This window comes from Aedes aegypti, chromosome 3, assembly GCF_002204515.2.
Source record: "Aedes aegypti strain LVP_AGWG chromosome 3, AaegL5.0 Primary Assembly, whole genome shotgun sequence".
Taxonomy (NCBI): Eukaryota; Metazoa; Arthropoda; class Insecta; order Diptera; family Culicidae; genus Aedes; species Aedes aegypti.
Window position 1 is genome coordinate 86,929,064 of NC_035109.1, and position 18,430 is coordinate 86,947,493.

The following is an 18,430-nucleotide window of genomic DNA, read 5'->3' on the forward strand; positions in this document are numbered from 1 at the left end:
CCAAAAAATATGAAAAATCGTGAAAGCCGAACATGGAAATCCAATCCAGTTTCGCCTTAAGGCACAATGATTCCACCTGTGAGTTGAAAGCTACTTTTACTGTAGTAGAACAACCCTTAGCCAGCAAAACCAATTCCGGTAACGACTGCTCGAGATGCGGAGCGATGCTGTGGCGATATCCTTCTACTTCAGTCGCTGAAGGTCTTGCTGAGGCAGGCGTCAGTACCGTTCGTCGTTAATGACAGGGAGTTTTAAGCGCAGTTTTCTTATTATCAGGTAGAGGGTAGAGTAAATGTTAGCACCACGATAGATTCTGACGTTGATTATGTCGGAGATGTGCAATCCATCAATCCATACCTAATCGATTTGGGTCCGTTTGCAGTAGTGATCGCCAGTTATATTAATACGGGAGGTTATCTTGGAATTAGGTGCTGCGAATGACCATATTCTTGGAGATGGCAAATCAATTAAGCGTAGGACATTCATGTTCGCCAGTCAGTGAGCACTGATCTTCCCAAAAGTCCATCTCAATTCCTCATCTTGGCGTTCTATTCTCCCATGATGATTTTGATGTGGAAGCTTGGGTGGCAGGCCTACTTGCTTTCGTCGTCGTCGTTGCGTCTTTTTCATCATCAGTACTGTTGATCGACCGTTGATCCTCAACCTGCACATTCTTTTGTTGATCGACCACCATCTGATTTTATGTTTTTGCATGTCGTTCATCACGATGAAAGCTGTTCCCAGCCCAAGTGTGATTACTTCAGAACATTCACATTATTGATATCCTCATGAGTCATGAGTATTTAGCGATCTTAGCGAATCACATGTGCTCAGGCGTCACCAAAGGAACTGACATTAATAGCAAACTGAAATGGTTCTGCTCGAATTATTGGCAGTTTATACACAGCAAACAGTCAAATACTACAGTTACTTCCAGTTCAAATGATTCCCTTCTCTGAGAGGCAGTAGCATGACAGTATTATGTTATTGATATCAAAGATAGAAGTGTGGTAACTGTCGCGCAGATTTCGAGCACGCTTAAGCTGTGTGCGACAAGCGAGGTATTTCTACCAGTGTAGAACAGAATCCAACAACGCAACCACTGTAAAGTTAAAACGGATATAGTCTGGAAATTCCTTCCTTAGTACATAAACCGCTGGTTTATACAAACATATTACTAAAACACTGAATTAGGATAATTCGATTTGATATTTGTGTTCTGTTACCTAAAGCGACGTGTTTGTCAAGCGCACATATCTATAACCTTATTATTTATTTATCTCCGTATGCCTTAATTATTCACATTGCAGCAATACAAGAGGTCCTAAAATCTGTGTCAAATCACAATGTTTGAAAAATCTAAACAGTTTAAATAAAAGCATGCATTAGTACATACATACGCACGAGTTCAAAACATTTGCGCAAGAAAATATTATTTTATAGAAAAATGTTCAAAACATATTCCTTTTCACATCTTTCCAGCACACATAACTTTTTTCTCCCACGACGAATATTTTTGGCACCATATCAACTTTTTCTTGTCTCATTTAGATCTTTCAAATGATAAATGAGTCATTTGTGTACATTCCGGGACCAAACCCCATACATTTTTGCCCAATCTCCTTTGCAGAAGTTTACTGCCGTGAATCGCAAGTCAGTCCCATTTGTAAAAAAGTAGGCATTGAGAAAATGGATTGTAAAGTTTTCAAACTCGTTTTCCATCTTCTTCTTCTTTTTTCTGGCGTTACGTCCCAACTGGAACAAAGCCTGCTTCTCAGATTAGTGTTCTTATGAGCACTTCCACAGTTATTAACTGAGAGCTTTCTTTGCCGATTGACCATTTTTGCATGTGTATATCATGTGGCAGGTACGAAGATACTCTATGTCCTGGGAATCGAGAAAATTTCCTTTACGAAAAGATCCTCGACCGGCGGGATTCGAACCCACGACCCTCAGCATGGTCATGCTGAATAGCTGCGCGTTTACCGCTACGGCTATCTGGGCCCCACTCGTTTTCCATACGAATATTAAAAAAAAAAAATCCAGAAGATCTTATAAAACTTTCACAACTTGCTTATCACTGCGATGTCTTTCCGAGAAAAGTATAAAGATGATCAAAACGAGTTACATTTTTGTATTTCACTGTGCGAAAGTCTGTAGTGGGACTGATATGCGATTACTTATCATTATGGGATAATTTGACTAGCTGTTTTTTTTCTTATTTTTCCTAAAAAATCGCACCACAGCTGAAAGGGTTTATGGCCAAAAGGTCGAAAGACAAAACGTCGAAAATGATTTGTCCGGTGGGAAATTTTTCCTTCTTTGAAAAAATATGTTCGACCTTTCGTCCTTTCGACCTTTTGTCTTTCGATCTTTTGTCATAGATTCAGCTGAAAGAGCATTGTAAGAGATGCTAAAAACTGAACTCAACTCAATTTTGACGAAAATACTGATGGGACTGACTTGCGCTTCACGGCAGTGTAGTAGTCTATAATGTCATGTAGGGTTAATTAATCTCAGTCTTATAACACAGTTTGACAAAAAAAATGATCTAAATACACACGGATGGGCTAAATATACAAACTTGATGGCGTATTCAGAATCTCTTTGTCTGCCTCAGGATTTGTTTGGTGAATCTTAAATTTAATCAAGTCTTGAAGAAGAACCGAACAATAGGATCGAAACGTTACCAATGATCTAAAAATATCAACGTTTTTCCCCGACTTTTCTTTTGTATCCAAACTCCCTTAAAATATTTACCCCAGGTTCGCCGAAGGATTTCTCTACCATTTCCAAACCGTAAAACAACCATTTAACCTACCCGAGCATTGCTCGTTCAGTCAATCAAAATCAACAATCCAACAGATGTCTATTGTCTAATCCATTTCAATTGCGACCTACACAGAGGCCTAAATCTATGCTTGGAGCTTATCTAAAACACCAATAAATATCGAACAAAAACACCAACCAGCAAACGCATCCACCATCGAGAACGGAAGTGGGGGACTACGCTGAGGAGACTCCATGGGGCTGACGTCGGGAATGTGTGTGTGTGTCATTGCAACGTAACTACTAAATGGTAGAAAACCTAAAACTAAAACAGAACGCAATGATGATGGCAGCCAATTCACAATCACTTCGATCCGCTAGAACAAAAGGGGGCAGGGATTGAAATGCGCTGGTCGGATCTATTGAACGGGATAGTATCCCTTCTGCAGCGAAGCGGCTCCCGGGTTGTACGCGATTTTGGCCAACTGGGCGTAAGGTTGCAGCTGCTGTTGATGCTGGGGTGGTTGAGGGTGGAAAAACTGACTGCCGTAGTGCGGGTACGATGACTGCGGTTGATGTTGAAACTGCTGAAAAGGGCTGGCCGCAGTGGCGTAGATGGCTGCCGGGATGGACGGTTGGGCGTATTGATGGGCGGCGTACAGAACTTGGGGCTTCTGCAGCGGCGTAGCCAACGTGGAGTACACTTGGAAGCGGGCTGCCGGTGGCTGTTGCTGTTGCTGCTGGGCTTGACTTTGCTGCTGTTGCTGCTGTTGGTACTGTTGGGCGATGACCGTGTTGTAGTATGGAGACTGGTTTTGCTGGTGGCCCAACGAGGCGGGATTCGCCTGCTGGGTGAAGGTGGAATAACTGACGCCCTTGCCGTGATGCTGCGTGGTGGTCGCTGTCGTCACCGGGATCAGCTGCTTGATCTGAAACGTAATGGAAAACCGGTGGGAGTGAGGAAGATTGATTAGCGCGTAGATTGATTTATTCGGATTAATTCAATTTGCGACTAGGATCAATTAAATTGAATATTTCAGGACGTAAATCCACAGAAGCTTTATGTTTCAACGCGCGCTTTCCAATTGAATTAGCGGTGACTGTTACTCACATGGGAAGGGGTGGCTACGGTGGGAGAAGCGACAGTTGATAGGTATTGTTTGGCTGCCACTGGAACGGCATATGATCCTGAAAACGAAACCAGAGCAAAATAGGAAAATTATTTAATTGGACGGAAATGTTTGTACAAATTTATTAATACTGAATATACTAAAGAGATTTTTGTTTATAAATAGATCAATACCTTCATGCCCATATCTATATGAAAGCACATTTTTTTCAAGAAGCCCAATTTAAGGATTTGTTTAGGCTACGAGATTTGGAAATATAGATAGGTTCATACAGCTTTTTTCAAGCTCCTTATTTGAAAATATCCGGAAGACTCAAGGGCGTAGCTATAAACAGGAAGGGATGGCCCCAAAATATGTCAATTTCATACAAGAACGCCAATATATGAAACGCACCCCTACAAGGACATCAGATTCCAGGCTTTGGAAAATTTAACGATCATTGACACACGAGCCATAATTTTGCCCCATTTATACGCCTACATTCATACAACACCCATGACATATATCGTTCGTGGAAGATAACGAACCATGAACGTAAACAAGACAGACACACACCATTCACTGTTTGGTGCCGATCAATGTGTGTTAACACTTGTAACATTCGCTTATCCACTCTCATCCTGATCAAGAAACAGAGGCGAATATTTTCCATTTTCTGTCCAAAAGGATGTTCAATGATCCAATGGATTAGGTTGTTGAAGGCTGCATTACTAGAAAATATGAAAGTTATTACCAATTTTATGCAAAACATAAATCACCCGAATGGCTCGTTACTGTTGCAGTCTGTGAGAGTTACTGTTCTTGAACGCTCTCGTGACACGTACCATATGAGAGAGTGAATGTTTACATTCATAGGGCTCTCCGATTGCGATGTGCAACGAACTGTTATGGTTCGCGAACTGTAGCACTCTCCGAATATGGCTCGATCGGCTTATTCGGATCAAAATCCAAACACTGTCTATTCTTTTGCACAGTGGATATAAAACAAGTAATGCTTCAGTTAACGTTGTGGATTAGAAAGAGTGCCGAATCAATTGTTTGTAGTCGTCTCCAAGGATGTCATCAGAAATTCCATCAGTATTGTTAAGCGCTACAAACAGAAATGGGTAATTGCCTTGCCTTTTTCGGGAGAAGAAACACTGGTCGGGAGAAGCTTAACGTATTCCACAACGCAGTGGCTTTATGACCTGAGCCATGATGGATGAACTTGTTGTGATCGAAAGGTTGAAGTGGTACTTTGATGGACATTTAAATGGTTAGTGAGGAATGGTTTTCAACCGATCCAGTCAGTTTGATTGATTCGCCAATAATATGTGAAGCCGTGGGCAGAACTTTATCATTCTAATAAGAAAAGGTTGAAGACCAAACGTTAAATCTTGAACAGTCATGGGCGTAGTCTAAGGAGGCAGGGGGTTGTCTGCCCCCAGACGAATGAAAAAGCATAGCATAGCATAGCATAGACTGACTGTACATGTCAATGGTTGCTACTCCGTGATTGATCGGAACTGGTAAGAATTGCACTACGATCCAAATGAATAAGGGATGGGAGTTTCCGCTTACTCTCGAAGTGCAATTTTAGCAGATCTTATATAATTGATCAATAACGGCGCCGGCCAAGTCCTTACAGTCAGTTGGGATGGAGAAGGAATGTTAGGGTGTAATGATTGTTGCTTCTAGAGACCGAGAATACCTCTGCATCTCCACAATCACCACGGGAAGGGTGTTTATTAGTGAGGGAGGAAAAGATCTGAGAGTCAACTCTGGTCGGTGATGCGATCCATGGACAAGAGGGAAATATACGACTTATATTTAAAGCTAGTTTTGTATTTTTGTCTCGAGAAGTTTTTGGTAGAAGCTTTAAAAAATACGTCAACATCTATAATGTCGAACAATTCAAAAGACGTTTTTATTAATGACGAAAACTGAAAATTACATGTATATATTTAAAAAAAATAAAACAGGAATAATGCCGACATTTGTAGTGACGAACCATACATAGTTTGTTTGAAAATTACATATGAATATTACTGTGCATTTTGTCTCGATGTGGTAGAAGTTTTAGAAAATAACGTCAACATTCACAATGTCGAACAATTCAAAAGATAATTTTAATAATGTCAAAAAGAGAAAAATATATGTATATTGAAATCGTATAAGAAAAAAGCATAATGCCGACACTTATAGTGACAAACCCTACAAAGTTTGTTTTGATATTACATAAAAGTTACGCTTTCAAGAAAAAATGTGTTATCATAAGCATGAAACGAACTCACCAGTTGGTAATCCATTCTCGACTGAACACAAAACTGACACTGACAGCAAAACTTCTTGGCGTCCCGAAAACAAACAGTCTTGCTTGGGCCTTCCCAAATACCTACCCAGCAAGACGCTCCAAAACAGGAAAAAAAAATCTCCGGCGACGAAAACACGCGCAAAATCGTGAGCAAAATCTATCGGACGACGCAAAACCGAACTGTCCTGCTTGGGCTTCACGAAGTACTCTGTCTTCCCCCAGACTAATGAAAAAAAAAAACTGGCTGAATATATTTTTTGAACTTTTAACAGATGATCTTTACAAATCATATTTACGTAAAGTTGTTCTATGATTTCGGTTAAAATTAAGACCAAATTTAACATCATTTGAATGTTTTATCTATTGTCCACAGAGGATTTTGCGGAGGTTTTTGCCAAGCATCTGTTAAGTTATCTTGATTTTTTTTTCATCCAAGAATTCCATGCATAATTTATTCGTCCAGAATAATTTTAGAAGTCCGATATCATCCGCGATTTTTTTTAAAAATTGCTACAAACGCTACATCATGAATTGTTTTAGTAAATGTTGCAAAAAACGTACTAAGAAGCTTTTAGGGATTCTTACAAGTTTCAATCTAAAATACCACTGTCAAAAAATATTCTCCACTTTTAAGAAATGTATTCCGTTTCGAACTCAATTGGAAAGCACACCCATAATTAGTGACGCTCTAGGAATTATGTTTTTTTTCAGAAAAAAAACGAATCATGAGTTAATTTTAACGGTTGTTTTTCCTTCAGATATCTTTAGTAATCTCTCAAGATATTCTTTTGTGCATTCGCCCTGATAACTCTCTCGTAATTTTGCCTCTAATGGCTCCATAAACTCCTTCGAAGACCCACTTCCACTGAAAATCGCCGGTGAAATATAACCTGCGACTAATCAAAAAGTATGTTCTGCTGTGAGAGCTGCTTCCAGAACTCCTTTGCAGAAATTCAATTTTATTCATGGAATTAATACAATATTTACAGCAAACCAGGAGTTTTGCTTAGAACATCTTCAAACATTGTAATAGGCATGGATTCTTTAAATAAAATACTCCAATTTTTTTTCCAGTAGTTTGCCTTGAATAGTTTTAAGATATTTGCATAAGCATTTCTACAGAAATGCTGATTGGGCTTTTCCAACGAAGTTTGTCATAGGATTTTTGGAAAATTGTTTAAGAATTTGGCATGTTTTTCCAAGCATTCCTTCACGGATTATTCTAGAATTACTTTTGTAACAATTTCTGCACAAATTTCTCCTGGCATTTCTCTTGGATTGCATCAGATATTTTTTCAAGAATTTTATATAAAAATTCTGGGGTGTCTACTTAAGCCGAGTGGTTTGAGTCCACGGCTACAATGCAAAGCCATGCTGGAGGTGTCTGAGTTCGATTCCCGGTCATTCCAGGATCTTTTCGCATTGGAAATTTTCTTTGACTTCCCTGGGCATAGAGTATCATCGTACCTGCCATACGATATACGAATGCGAAAACAGCAAATTTGGCAAAGAAAGCTCTTAGTCAATAACTGCGAAAGTGCTCATTGAACACTAAGCTGAGAAGCCGGCCCAGTCCCAGTGAGGACGTTATGCCAAGAAGAAGAAGAAGAAAAAGATATAGAAATCATCCCTGGAGTATTCTTTACAAACATTTCTTAAAAATTTTATCAAAAGATTTCCAAAATTTGAAAATTTTCAATAGTTGCATGAATTTATCCAGAAACGTCATATCATGTTTTTATTTACTCCTGGTATGTGACAAAGTTCATCTAGAACATCTCGTTTTTGTTCTTTACAAAAAAATATTCTGTGATTTCCGCGCAATTCATTTTTCTCAAGATGTTGGAACATGAATTCTTCCAAGCATATTTTTAAAAATAATGGATCACTGAAAAAACATTTTCTTAGGACTTCATTCAGTGCTTTCTTTAGGTTTTTTATTGACACAAGAAATCTTTTAAGTACACATTAGAAAAAAAATCAATGGTTTCTTCAGGTTTTATTTTTCTAATAATAATTTATCCAAAAATATATCTAAGAACCTCTAGTAACTTTTGATCGTTGGTGATAATTCTGAAAGAATTTAAGAAAGAATTGCTGAAAAAAATATCGAAACATTTTTCACAGTTTTTCTTAAAGACATCCCTGAAATAAATTTTAAAGAAATTCTTAAATGTTTTCCATTAAAAATCTCTAGAAAAATGCCTTCAAAGAGTTCGTTAGAAGAATTCTTGATAAAATTGTGGAACATGTATACCAGATTCCAAAAGAAAATGCTAGTATTGATATCTAAAGAAATATCTCGACGATTTTCCAAAAAACAACATGTAATAAAATTATTGAAGCATTTTTTTATGGTTTCTGAAATAAATTAAACTGAACTAATCATGAAAAATTTACTCGCTTATTGAGCTTTATTGAATTTTGAGATAATTATGACTTTCACCTGCTAAATGTTGTTTAAAAAAACAATCTTGAAATTATTTTAACACATGGAAGAGTTTTTGTTAAAATACTTGTTTTCTTTACAAGTGTCAATTTCACAATGTTTGGACGGTTGGTAATAAACACAATTGCTTATTTTGAGAGAAAAAAAACTTCCTAATGAAATATTAACATTTTGTTTTTAATCCACTTGAGTTTGTGAAAATCTTTTTTTTTGTAGTGTAGTTCCAAACGAGACCATTTTTATATGGAATTCTCGATAATTCAAAGTAAACTGAACAGACAAAATTGGCTCGCGTACTGAGTTTTTTTTTCTGAATTCTTACATGATCATCTTCTTCTTCTTGATGCACGTCCCCACTGGGACAGAGCGTGCTTCTCAGCTTAGTGTTCTTCCACAGTTATTAACTGAGAGCTTTCTTTGCCAAAGTTACCATTTTCGCATTCGTATATCGTGTGGCAGGTACGATGATACTCTATGCCCAGGGAAGTCCCATTACGAAAAGATCCTGAACCGACCGGGAATCGAACCCAGACACCTTCAGCATGGCTTTGCTTTGTAGCCGTGGACTCTAACCACTCGGCTAAGGAAGGCCCCTAACATGATGGTGACTTCAATTTGTTAAGTTTTCTCTGAAAATGACACGCTCAAAAAGTTTTCATTGACATTTTTTTTTGTTACTCAATAGTGCCTATCTCGATACGATGTATGGACGGTTGACGGTAAGCATCAAAATCTTGAGACAGAATTTCGTTGAATAATGGCCATTATTTTAAATCAACTCCAAATTTAGAAAAAAAAATAGTGTAGACCACAATGAGATTTTTTCAGTATTTTTATTATAATATTGAGACAATCTTCTACAAGTCATCCATACAACACTGTTTCGTGGAAGTTGCCACTTTTCGATTACGTGTGATTTTTTTCAAATGATAGTCCCAAAATTTTGGGAAAACTAAGAATTCAAAGCGGCTTGTTTCGTCAAGGTCTACAGATCCAGAAAATTTCATTGAAATCTGAGAGGGTGCTGCCAATATCTATTCGCGTTGGCACAAAATGCGTCAAGAGTTCAACTAATGATATATCAAATGTCTCCCATTGAACTACATACAAGGATCTAACAAAAGTTTAAAAACTCTTTTAGTATTTCTCTCAGATATTCTTCATCAAATGCCTTCTAGAATTTGTTCTAGAATTAACACCTACGACTACTTCAAGAATCTAAGACCACCAATATTCCTTCAAAGATTCATATAAGAATATCTCCACGGAATTCTTTAAAAGCTGTTCCAAAGTAGTATTGCTTAGGAAACTCATCCAGAAGTTTCATATCGATTTCTTCTATAAATACTTAATACAAAAAAAATGTCAGGAATTCTTGCAAGGAAGTGTTCAAGAATTCATAGCAGCAACTTTTGGAATCGAAAAAGCAATATGTTGAGAAATTTCCTTTGAATTCCGCAGATGACTGTTTTGTTGTTTCTAGAAATATTCATAGATAAAAGAAAATAAAACCTGACAAAGCATAAGATTAAATATTTAGAAATCCATGAAATAATTCTTATCGCACCTTGAGAGAATTCCTGTTTTAAATATTTGGTTGAACAAATTAATGCAAAATGTATTGTATAAAATTCCTGTAAAAAAAATATATATCTTGAGATTGTTTTGGTTAAATTCTGGAATATTTATTTCGAGCGATGTCTTGGAAGTTTCCAGAATCTTCATAGAGTTTTCGAAAAACTTTCAAAGAAATTCTCAATTCACATAGAAACTTCTGCATGAATCACCATATGATGTTATTATTTTCCACCTAGAGTAAATTCTAGAATAAGCCGAGAAGGAATGCTCAAACAAATATATATGAGAAATTCCTAAACAAATTTGAATAATCAAAAGTATTTTGCAAACTTCTTTGAAGAAGCTTAAGAGGTGTTTCTGGGTAAATTTTTTGGAGAGTATCCAATCACTTTGAAGAAAACCTCTAGCAATTTCAATTACACGATGCGACGAGAGACACAACACAACACTTATGGATCTTGTAGCAATTTCTAGAAGAAACCCTACCTAAGGCAATTAGTTAGTTAGTTATCTTTATTAGGCTAAGGCAATTATTATTAGTATTATTATTTATTAACGACACTTTACCGTCAGACCTAAGGCAATGCTTATAACATTTATAATCGAATCCTTGCACAATACCTGTAGGAATCATTCGATAATCTTATCAGTTATATGAAGAATTGCACAGAATGATTGTACACAATTGAATTTAGTGTAAATTCAGTAGAATTCCAGATGAAAAGTAAGTAGAACTTCTGGAAGAATTTCAGACCTAGCTTTTGCGGAGATTCTCACAGGTACCTCTCTGAACAAACAATTTCTTGTGTTCTAAAAAAAGTTCACAACATGTTGGAGAAATTCGGATATTCCGAAAATCGAGAGAAAATATCTATGGAAGAATTCTTGGAAGTTTTGTTTTTGAATGTTTTGACGTATTTTAAAAAACCTCTTTGATGAAATCGTTTTAAGATAACTTGGCATGAACCTTTTGATGAATTGGCAGACTCTTCGAGCGGTTTTCACTGAGATTTTTCACAGAAGTCTGATTTTTTGGAGAACTCTTAAAATCCTTCAGGAAATCAAATAGGGCGCAAATAATTTTTGAATGGGAATGCTGCAGACGATTTCATAGAAATTAAAAAAAAGATGAATTTCCCGTGGCGAAAATATATCTTTCCATTAGAAGGGTGTGGCAACTTCAAATTCAATGAGTACTATCACGTTCACCGAAAAAAAAACCATTACAATAAAGTCATGCGGTGATTAAACTTTGGAAATAAACTGATTTTTGGTTTAATCAATATGTTTTGATAAAAGAATAAGAATCTTGAAATTATTCTGAATATAACAGATTATGATTTTTGAGTTATTTCAAGATTATTGCAAACATGATTAGTTGCATAAATAAATAGGCCATTATCATTTGTTAATCACGATTCTTCATTAAAATCATTAAGATATCGAGAGGACACGTCATATTTTCATATTTTTCTTGATGGAGAATCAGGACCAACTTATGAAAATGTCCTATTTCATAATTTAATTAATAAATTATTACATTGAACTTGTAATAATTTAAAAATGACCTCTTCTAGAGAAGCGACATTTCATTTATTTATGTAACATCTAAACAGATAACACTTAATCAACAATTTCACGCCACAATACTCGGTTCGTGGCCGCATCTCTCCATCCTCGGTCCTGCCCCACGCTCGCCAAATCGATACGCACTTGATCCGCCCACCTTATTTCGCTGCGCTCCACGCCTTCTTGTACCAACCGGATCCGAAGCAAACACCATCTTTGCAGGGATGCTGTCCGGCATTCTTGCAACATGCCCTGCCCATCGTATCCTTCCAGTTTTGGCCACCTTCTGGATACTGGGTTCGCCGTAGAGTTGGGCGAGCTCGTGATTCATCCTTCGCCGCCACATTACGTTTTCCTGCACACCACCAACAATCGTCCAAAGCACCCGACGTTCGAAGACTCCAAGTGCTTGCAAGTCCTCCTCGAGCATCGTCCACGTTTCACGCCCGTAGAGGACTATCGGCCTTATGAGCGTTTTGTACATAGTACATTTGGTGCGGGCGTGAATTTTTCTTGACCGCAGCTTCTTGTGGAGGCCATAGTAGACCCGACATCCACTGATGATGCGTCTCCGTATTTCACGGCTAACGTTATTGTCAGCCGTTAGAAAGGATCCAAGGTAGACGAACTCGTCGACCACCTCGAACGTACCCCGTCTATCGTAACACTGCTATCTAGGCGATACAGATTTATCTGTATTTTACAGATTTTCTCGAATATTTCGTGACCAAGAATCTGTATACACAGATTACAGGTATTTTGGAAAAATACAGATTTACAGATTCTGTACACAGAGTTTTGCCAAAATTATACAGATTTTTGAGCATAAATAAAAATACCAAATTTTGAAAACTTTAAAATTCAAGCTGAGTTGTGACTATCTATTATTGTAGTTACAAATCAATAGTATTTTCTGGAATTTCTTGTTATATTCTCATGATTATATCAATTTTTGGGGATACTGATTTAAAATACAGATATTTTGCGTCTTGATACAGAAGTACAGATATTCCAATGAAGAAATGCAGATTTAAACGCGGCAACCCTGCTAGCATGTAAATTGTCGGACGCATTCACCACCAGGTCAACATTCGCTGCCTCGCGTTTCAGGCGGGTGTACAGGTCTGCCACCTTTTCAAATGTTCGACCGACAATGTCCATATCATCCGCGAAGCAAACAAATTGTCCGGATCTCGTAAACTTCGCCATGCCCAGCCATTTAACAATCAGAGAAGCCACATAAAGATTCCTATTTTATCATTAAAATGTAAAGAAGCTAAAAAATAGATTGAAGTACTTTGTATCTCTTAATTCCGCTTAAAGTGGATACGAGTAACTGACACTGGAAAAGACTGCAGGTGGTAGTCAAAATACGCGTATCTGTCAAAGATAGGTATTTAGGGCGGAATTAAGAGGTACAAGGTACTTCAATCTATTTTTAAGTTTCTCTATTGAGATTCTGCTCAGAGTATTCAAATACATTAAAAAGAATCAAAATGTTTTTATTTAAACACTGTATTAAAATAATGAAAATCGAACAAAATTTGTGTTTCAAATACGTCTTTGAAAGCCTCCAACATCAAACTTTGTTCGGAATATATGTTTCCTATCAAGGTACTTCGTCATTTTTTTTTTGAATTAAACAATTGAATTTTTTTTTTCGAATTCTTCATGTTAAAAGCCATAATAATAATTCAGCGTATGTATTTTTCATGTAACTCGAACGATTCTTTACAACTTCTCCTTAGGAGGTTGTTTTAAAATAAATAATTTCGAAGCCATTTTAATAATTATATGCAAACTCATAGGCCATTTTTATTTTATACCATTATTTTCTATATGATTTTCATAACATATATTAGTGTCATTTTATTAATTAACATTAATTTATTTATTTACCTTAAGTTCTATCCATCAGGAGGGGGCCTAGGGGGGCCTAGCAAATACTTGTTTTACAGATGTAATGTCGGTCGCAATAATCACGATTTTCACAAATTTCGTAGTTTTTACAGATTTGTATCGATTTAATTTACTTCTTATTTTGTCTCATTTCGCGGCATATCGGTGATATTTGTAAATTTCAATTATCGCTACGAAAAAGATTCATTCGTGTTGTATCCAGTCAAAAATCTTTAAAGAATTCTAGCAAAAAGTTCACAAAGATTGTCTTTTGTGTTTCTTCTTTGATCTTTTCAGGTATTCAATCATGTGCTTTGAAGAGTTTCCTCTGAGAATTCCTACAGGAATTTATTCATGAATTATGTTCGTACTTTTCAGCGCTTTTTTCAAGAACTGCTTACTAGTTTTCATTGAGTTCGTCCTGGGATTCCCCGAGATAATCATTTTCAGGCTTTTTGATCTCATCAGAAAATTTCATAGATTTATCTGAAAATCTCGTAGATTTATCTGAAAAAAATACCAAAGATTCATCTAAGCATTTTCTTTTTTTCTTAAAACCGCACTTACGATTTTTTGGGATTATAATTGAAGAAATTTTTCATCAGATTCACTAAGCACTTGCAATTCATTATTAAACTTCTAAAAAAATCTCTAGTAGTTCCATCAAGTATTCTTTCAGGTTCTCGAAATAATTCATTTTTTGCGAATAAAAAACTCAGGACTCTTCCATAAAAAAAAACATATAAAAATTTAAACATTCTCAATTTTTTAGTTTAAAAACTACTCCTGAAATAACTTAATATTTTTTAGGGATTGCTTTATGAATTCCTCTATGAAGCACTCCACATCAGATTTCTAAAGAAACAAAAGGTTTGAAATAACTTTGTTGGTAAGTTTTGAAATAATTGCAGCTTAAATATAATTCGGAAAAAATCATTCAATTCCTGCCGCAAAATTTAAGAGTTTCTGAAACATGTTAACAATGTACCTCACAGAAAAGCTTAAGTGGTTCTAATAGGAATTTACTACATAAATCGTGTCCTTTTCGACGTCTTTTAAAATATAAAATGATCCGCGTTAAATCGTATGGAATTTTTACTGAAAGTTTTTGTAATTAGAATTTTATATAATATTTGGTATGAACTTTAAACATTCATGATACTATGGTGAACATATTGATGTAGAAACCATTTTTTCCTACCTCTCCAAACAAACTATTTTGAAGGTTTTACTTTCGACTATTTTTTGTACTGTAGAAATTCAATGCGAAAATGTGAGATTCTTATTTAAATCTTAGTGGAAACTTTTACATTACTTTTAAAATTTGTTGAGGAATTCCTAATGGATTTTCAGGAATCAGAAACCATACGCATAAAAATTCTGTAATTTTTCAAAACTTGTATAATTTTACTTTTTTAAATTCTTTAAAACGCTGCTTTTTGGAGTATGGACAGATTTTTGTATGAGGCTTCTCAAAGCGTTATGCGAAGGATGGAGAAACAACAAAATGTTGGAGCAAGTCGAACAATAGGTGGGCAATGGTACAATGAATGATAGTTTATAATATTTTTTCTACAGGTAAATTACAGGATAGTAAAAAGTTCTATAATGAATTAACAAATAAAACAAAATTCTAAAGGTCCATCAGAATCTTCTTTAGAAATTATCCTTAAAAGCTATCCTTCCTTGATTTCTGGTTTTCTAGAATTCTGCCAGAAAGTCTAAAAGCTTTCAGCTTTCTTATCGCACAAAAATTCAAACCAAGAACCAATTTCTACAGAACTGGTTTAAGGAAAATCAATAGAAATTCTTTTATGAATATCTTCATAAATTTTCCCCTTCCCAGTTATTTTGCTACAGACTCTTCTACCGCTATGCTAATTTTGGAAGCAAAATATTGCTGGGGGCTTTCAACAAATTTCCTCAAAATATTCGAGGGCAAGACAATTATTTTTCAATTCTTGAATTAACCGGGGATTTGAACCAAAATTTCTAAAAAAGAAAACAAAGAAGACATTTTGACGCAATATGTGCAATATTTAGGAAATATTTCTTAAGGACTTTTGATGAAATTTGCGGAAGAATTTGTAATAAAGTTTTTGGGAAAACTATTTAAAGCAATTCAAAGAAGAATTTGTAATAGAACTTTCAGCGAAATATCTCTGTGTTAGATTTGACAGAATTAATGATTTTTTAAGGGAATTGCGAGCGAAAACTGAACTTTTGAAAGATTAAGTAACATTTTTAAGGTAAATCCGGGAACATTTTTCAAAATCAATTTGATAATAAAAAGTAGACATATGAGTGGATGTCCACCAGGATGAATGCTTTGAAAGTATGAACAAATCCCACAATATTGACTAATTTCGAAAAGATTTGCAAAAGTTCTGAAGCCACCCTTAAATATTCCTTGAGGTGTTTGATTATACTAAAATTTTATAAGGTACACCGGGGCAAGTTGAAATGGCTGGTGTTAGATCAAATGGAAAGATATCATAGTGAAATGGTAGTATGATAAGAAATATTAACACAAAAACATTAAGTTAATAAATGGTCCAAACGTTTAGGGTAGAACAATCTGCCGATATTTATTGGCACCATATTTAAAACTTGGCATTTCATATTACACCACCCGTTTCAACTTGCCTCGGTGTACCTTAATGCAAATCTAAAAGCTTTTTGAAAAATTGTGCTACAAATCTATTGAATATTAATCAAATAATTTTTGAAATAATAATCTTTCTTGAAAAAATATAATTCAAGCAATAAATTTATTCATGCAAAACTACTTAAAAAATTGAATCAAAATCAAAGAATAATATGGTCGATTTTGTTACATTTTTTCACATCATGTTAAATTTCTACCATTCATTTCAAGAAAACTTGACCATGCCGAAATTCCTTGAAAGTAAAGCCTTATTTTTCGACAAGAATTCCCGCTATTTATAGCCTGAGAAATTCCTATAGTAACTTTGTCTATTTTTTCAATTATTTTTTTCGGACATTATACGAGTTGAAGTTGATGTATGGATTTATTTAGTGGATTCTCATAACACACACCTCGAGCAGGGTATCCTCCAAAAAACATGGGACATCAGTATGCAGTGCTGCTCTTTGCTGAAACAGAATTATTTGGATTATTAAAAAAACGAGTTTTTGGAATCAAACTTTCATTTTTTATTGGGCAAGTGTACCATTAGTGGTGCTCCTAAGGGAAAACTGCTAAAACATGGTGTTAAAATCATGAAATATATGATTTTAACGTATCATTCGATAGATCTTAAATCCTTCTATCATTCAAATGTATAAAAATCACGATTTATTTGAAATTTCCCTGCAAAAAGCCTTGCACCAATAATAGGAACACTGTTCCTTTAGTGGAGGTATGTTTTAAGAATGGTTCCTTTAGTGGCGCAATCAGGGATTGAATCCTGAGAAAATTGAGAGAATCTCTCACGTATCGCTCTCTGTAAGTATCATAACATGCTGCACATTATGAGAGACTGTTTATCGTATACTGCTACAAGTTTGATCAGATTGGGGGGATAGTAGTGCATGATAAAACCCCTCTAAACATGCTCCAAGCCTGGGGGACATTGTTGTTATTGGAAGTTCGTGGATTGTTTATCGTGCCAGTAAAGAAAAACACCTATCCCCAACGGTAAACAAGCGAGAAAAAGGGATTTTATCATCGCTCTCTCGTTGGGGCTCTCGCTTGCTGCTTCCATTTATCAGACTTGTTACACCTTGCGATACAATGACGATCGTGGACCGCAACAGATGGGATGTTTTTCTTTGCTTGCTTTGATCGTGCTTCATTCTCAAATGAGAGCGAATTCTGCAACGCCTGGGCGCAATCCATTGATTTCTTATGGGACCCTCCACTATGGGTACTGATGCACCACTATAGGTGCAAAGGAGCAAAAAAAATAAGCAAAATAATTGTTTTAAATAGTTTTACGGTCAAATGTCATGAATATTTTTCGATTACTTGTATCATTTTCGCATCGTACATAATATAAAAATATCATATAATCATTTATTAGCGCGAAATATGCCAAAACACACTACCTCCACTATTGGAGCTACCTCCACTAAGGGAGCGTTTGCCCTACCACGGTATTTTTTACAACAGATATGTCGAAAAATTGCGTTTACCACATACAACAAGAAGCTAGTTCTAACAGTTACCAATCGATCGACAGCCGGACAGATAAGCTTTCGGTTATCGCGTGATTCACCAAAGTAAGAACCACAACGCTGATGCTATATATGACAAGCGAGGTTTTCTCGCTATAGTGTTCTACAACATAAAATAATGTAACTAATGTAGAAATGTTTGTCTATAACAAGAGTCTTGTACATTGGATTCAGAAGATTTTGCTGCATGTTTAATTGTTTGTTTGTTTTTATTTTTTTTTAATTTTATTGTCATCAAAAATTCTGGGGGGGTGGGGGTGCCTGGATGGTTCTGGAGGGAGCCTGGCTCCCCTGGCCCCCTCTGTTCCTACGCCAATGTCGTTTTGAAAATAAATAAATGATATTCTAGCATTTTTAAATTTCTAAAGTAAGTTTCGTTAAAGTTAGAGAAGTTAGTGGAATATTCATGGTGCTGATTCGATATAACTTAATATATATGGAATTTAAGAATATTTTATACTGAAAAATAAAGTAATTGGTGTATCGGTTCTCTAAATTTAATGTTGTAGGGCTCCTTAAGGTGAAGATGAATCGAAGCCAGAC

The 18,430-nt window shown here is 35.8% G+C and overlaps 1 protein-coding gene across 1 annotated transcript in view; it reads right to left on the bottom strand.

The window, feature by feature from the left end:
- Positions 1-2,811: 2,811 nt before the first annotated feature.
- The window catches only part of LOC110678094 (mediator of RNA polymerase II transcription subunit 15-like), a 74,187-nt gene continuing 58,568 nt past the window's right edge, over positions 2,812-18,430 (bottom strand). The window contains exons 5-6 of the mRNA XM_021850689.1: positions 3,881-3,957; positions 2,812-3,698 (exon numbers count right to left, since the gene is read on the bottom strand). Of these exons, the coding sequence (XP_021706381.1) occupies positions 3,189-3,698; positions 3,881-3,957 (587 nt within the window). The 3' untranslated portion in view covers positions 2,812-3,188. The remainder of the gene's footprint in view (positions 3,699-3,880; positions 3,958-18,430) is intronic.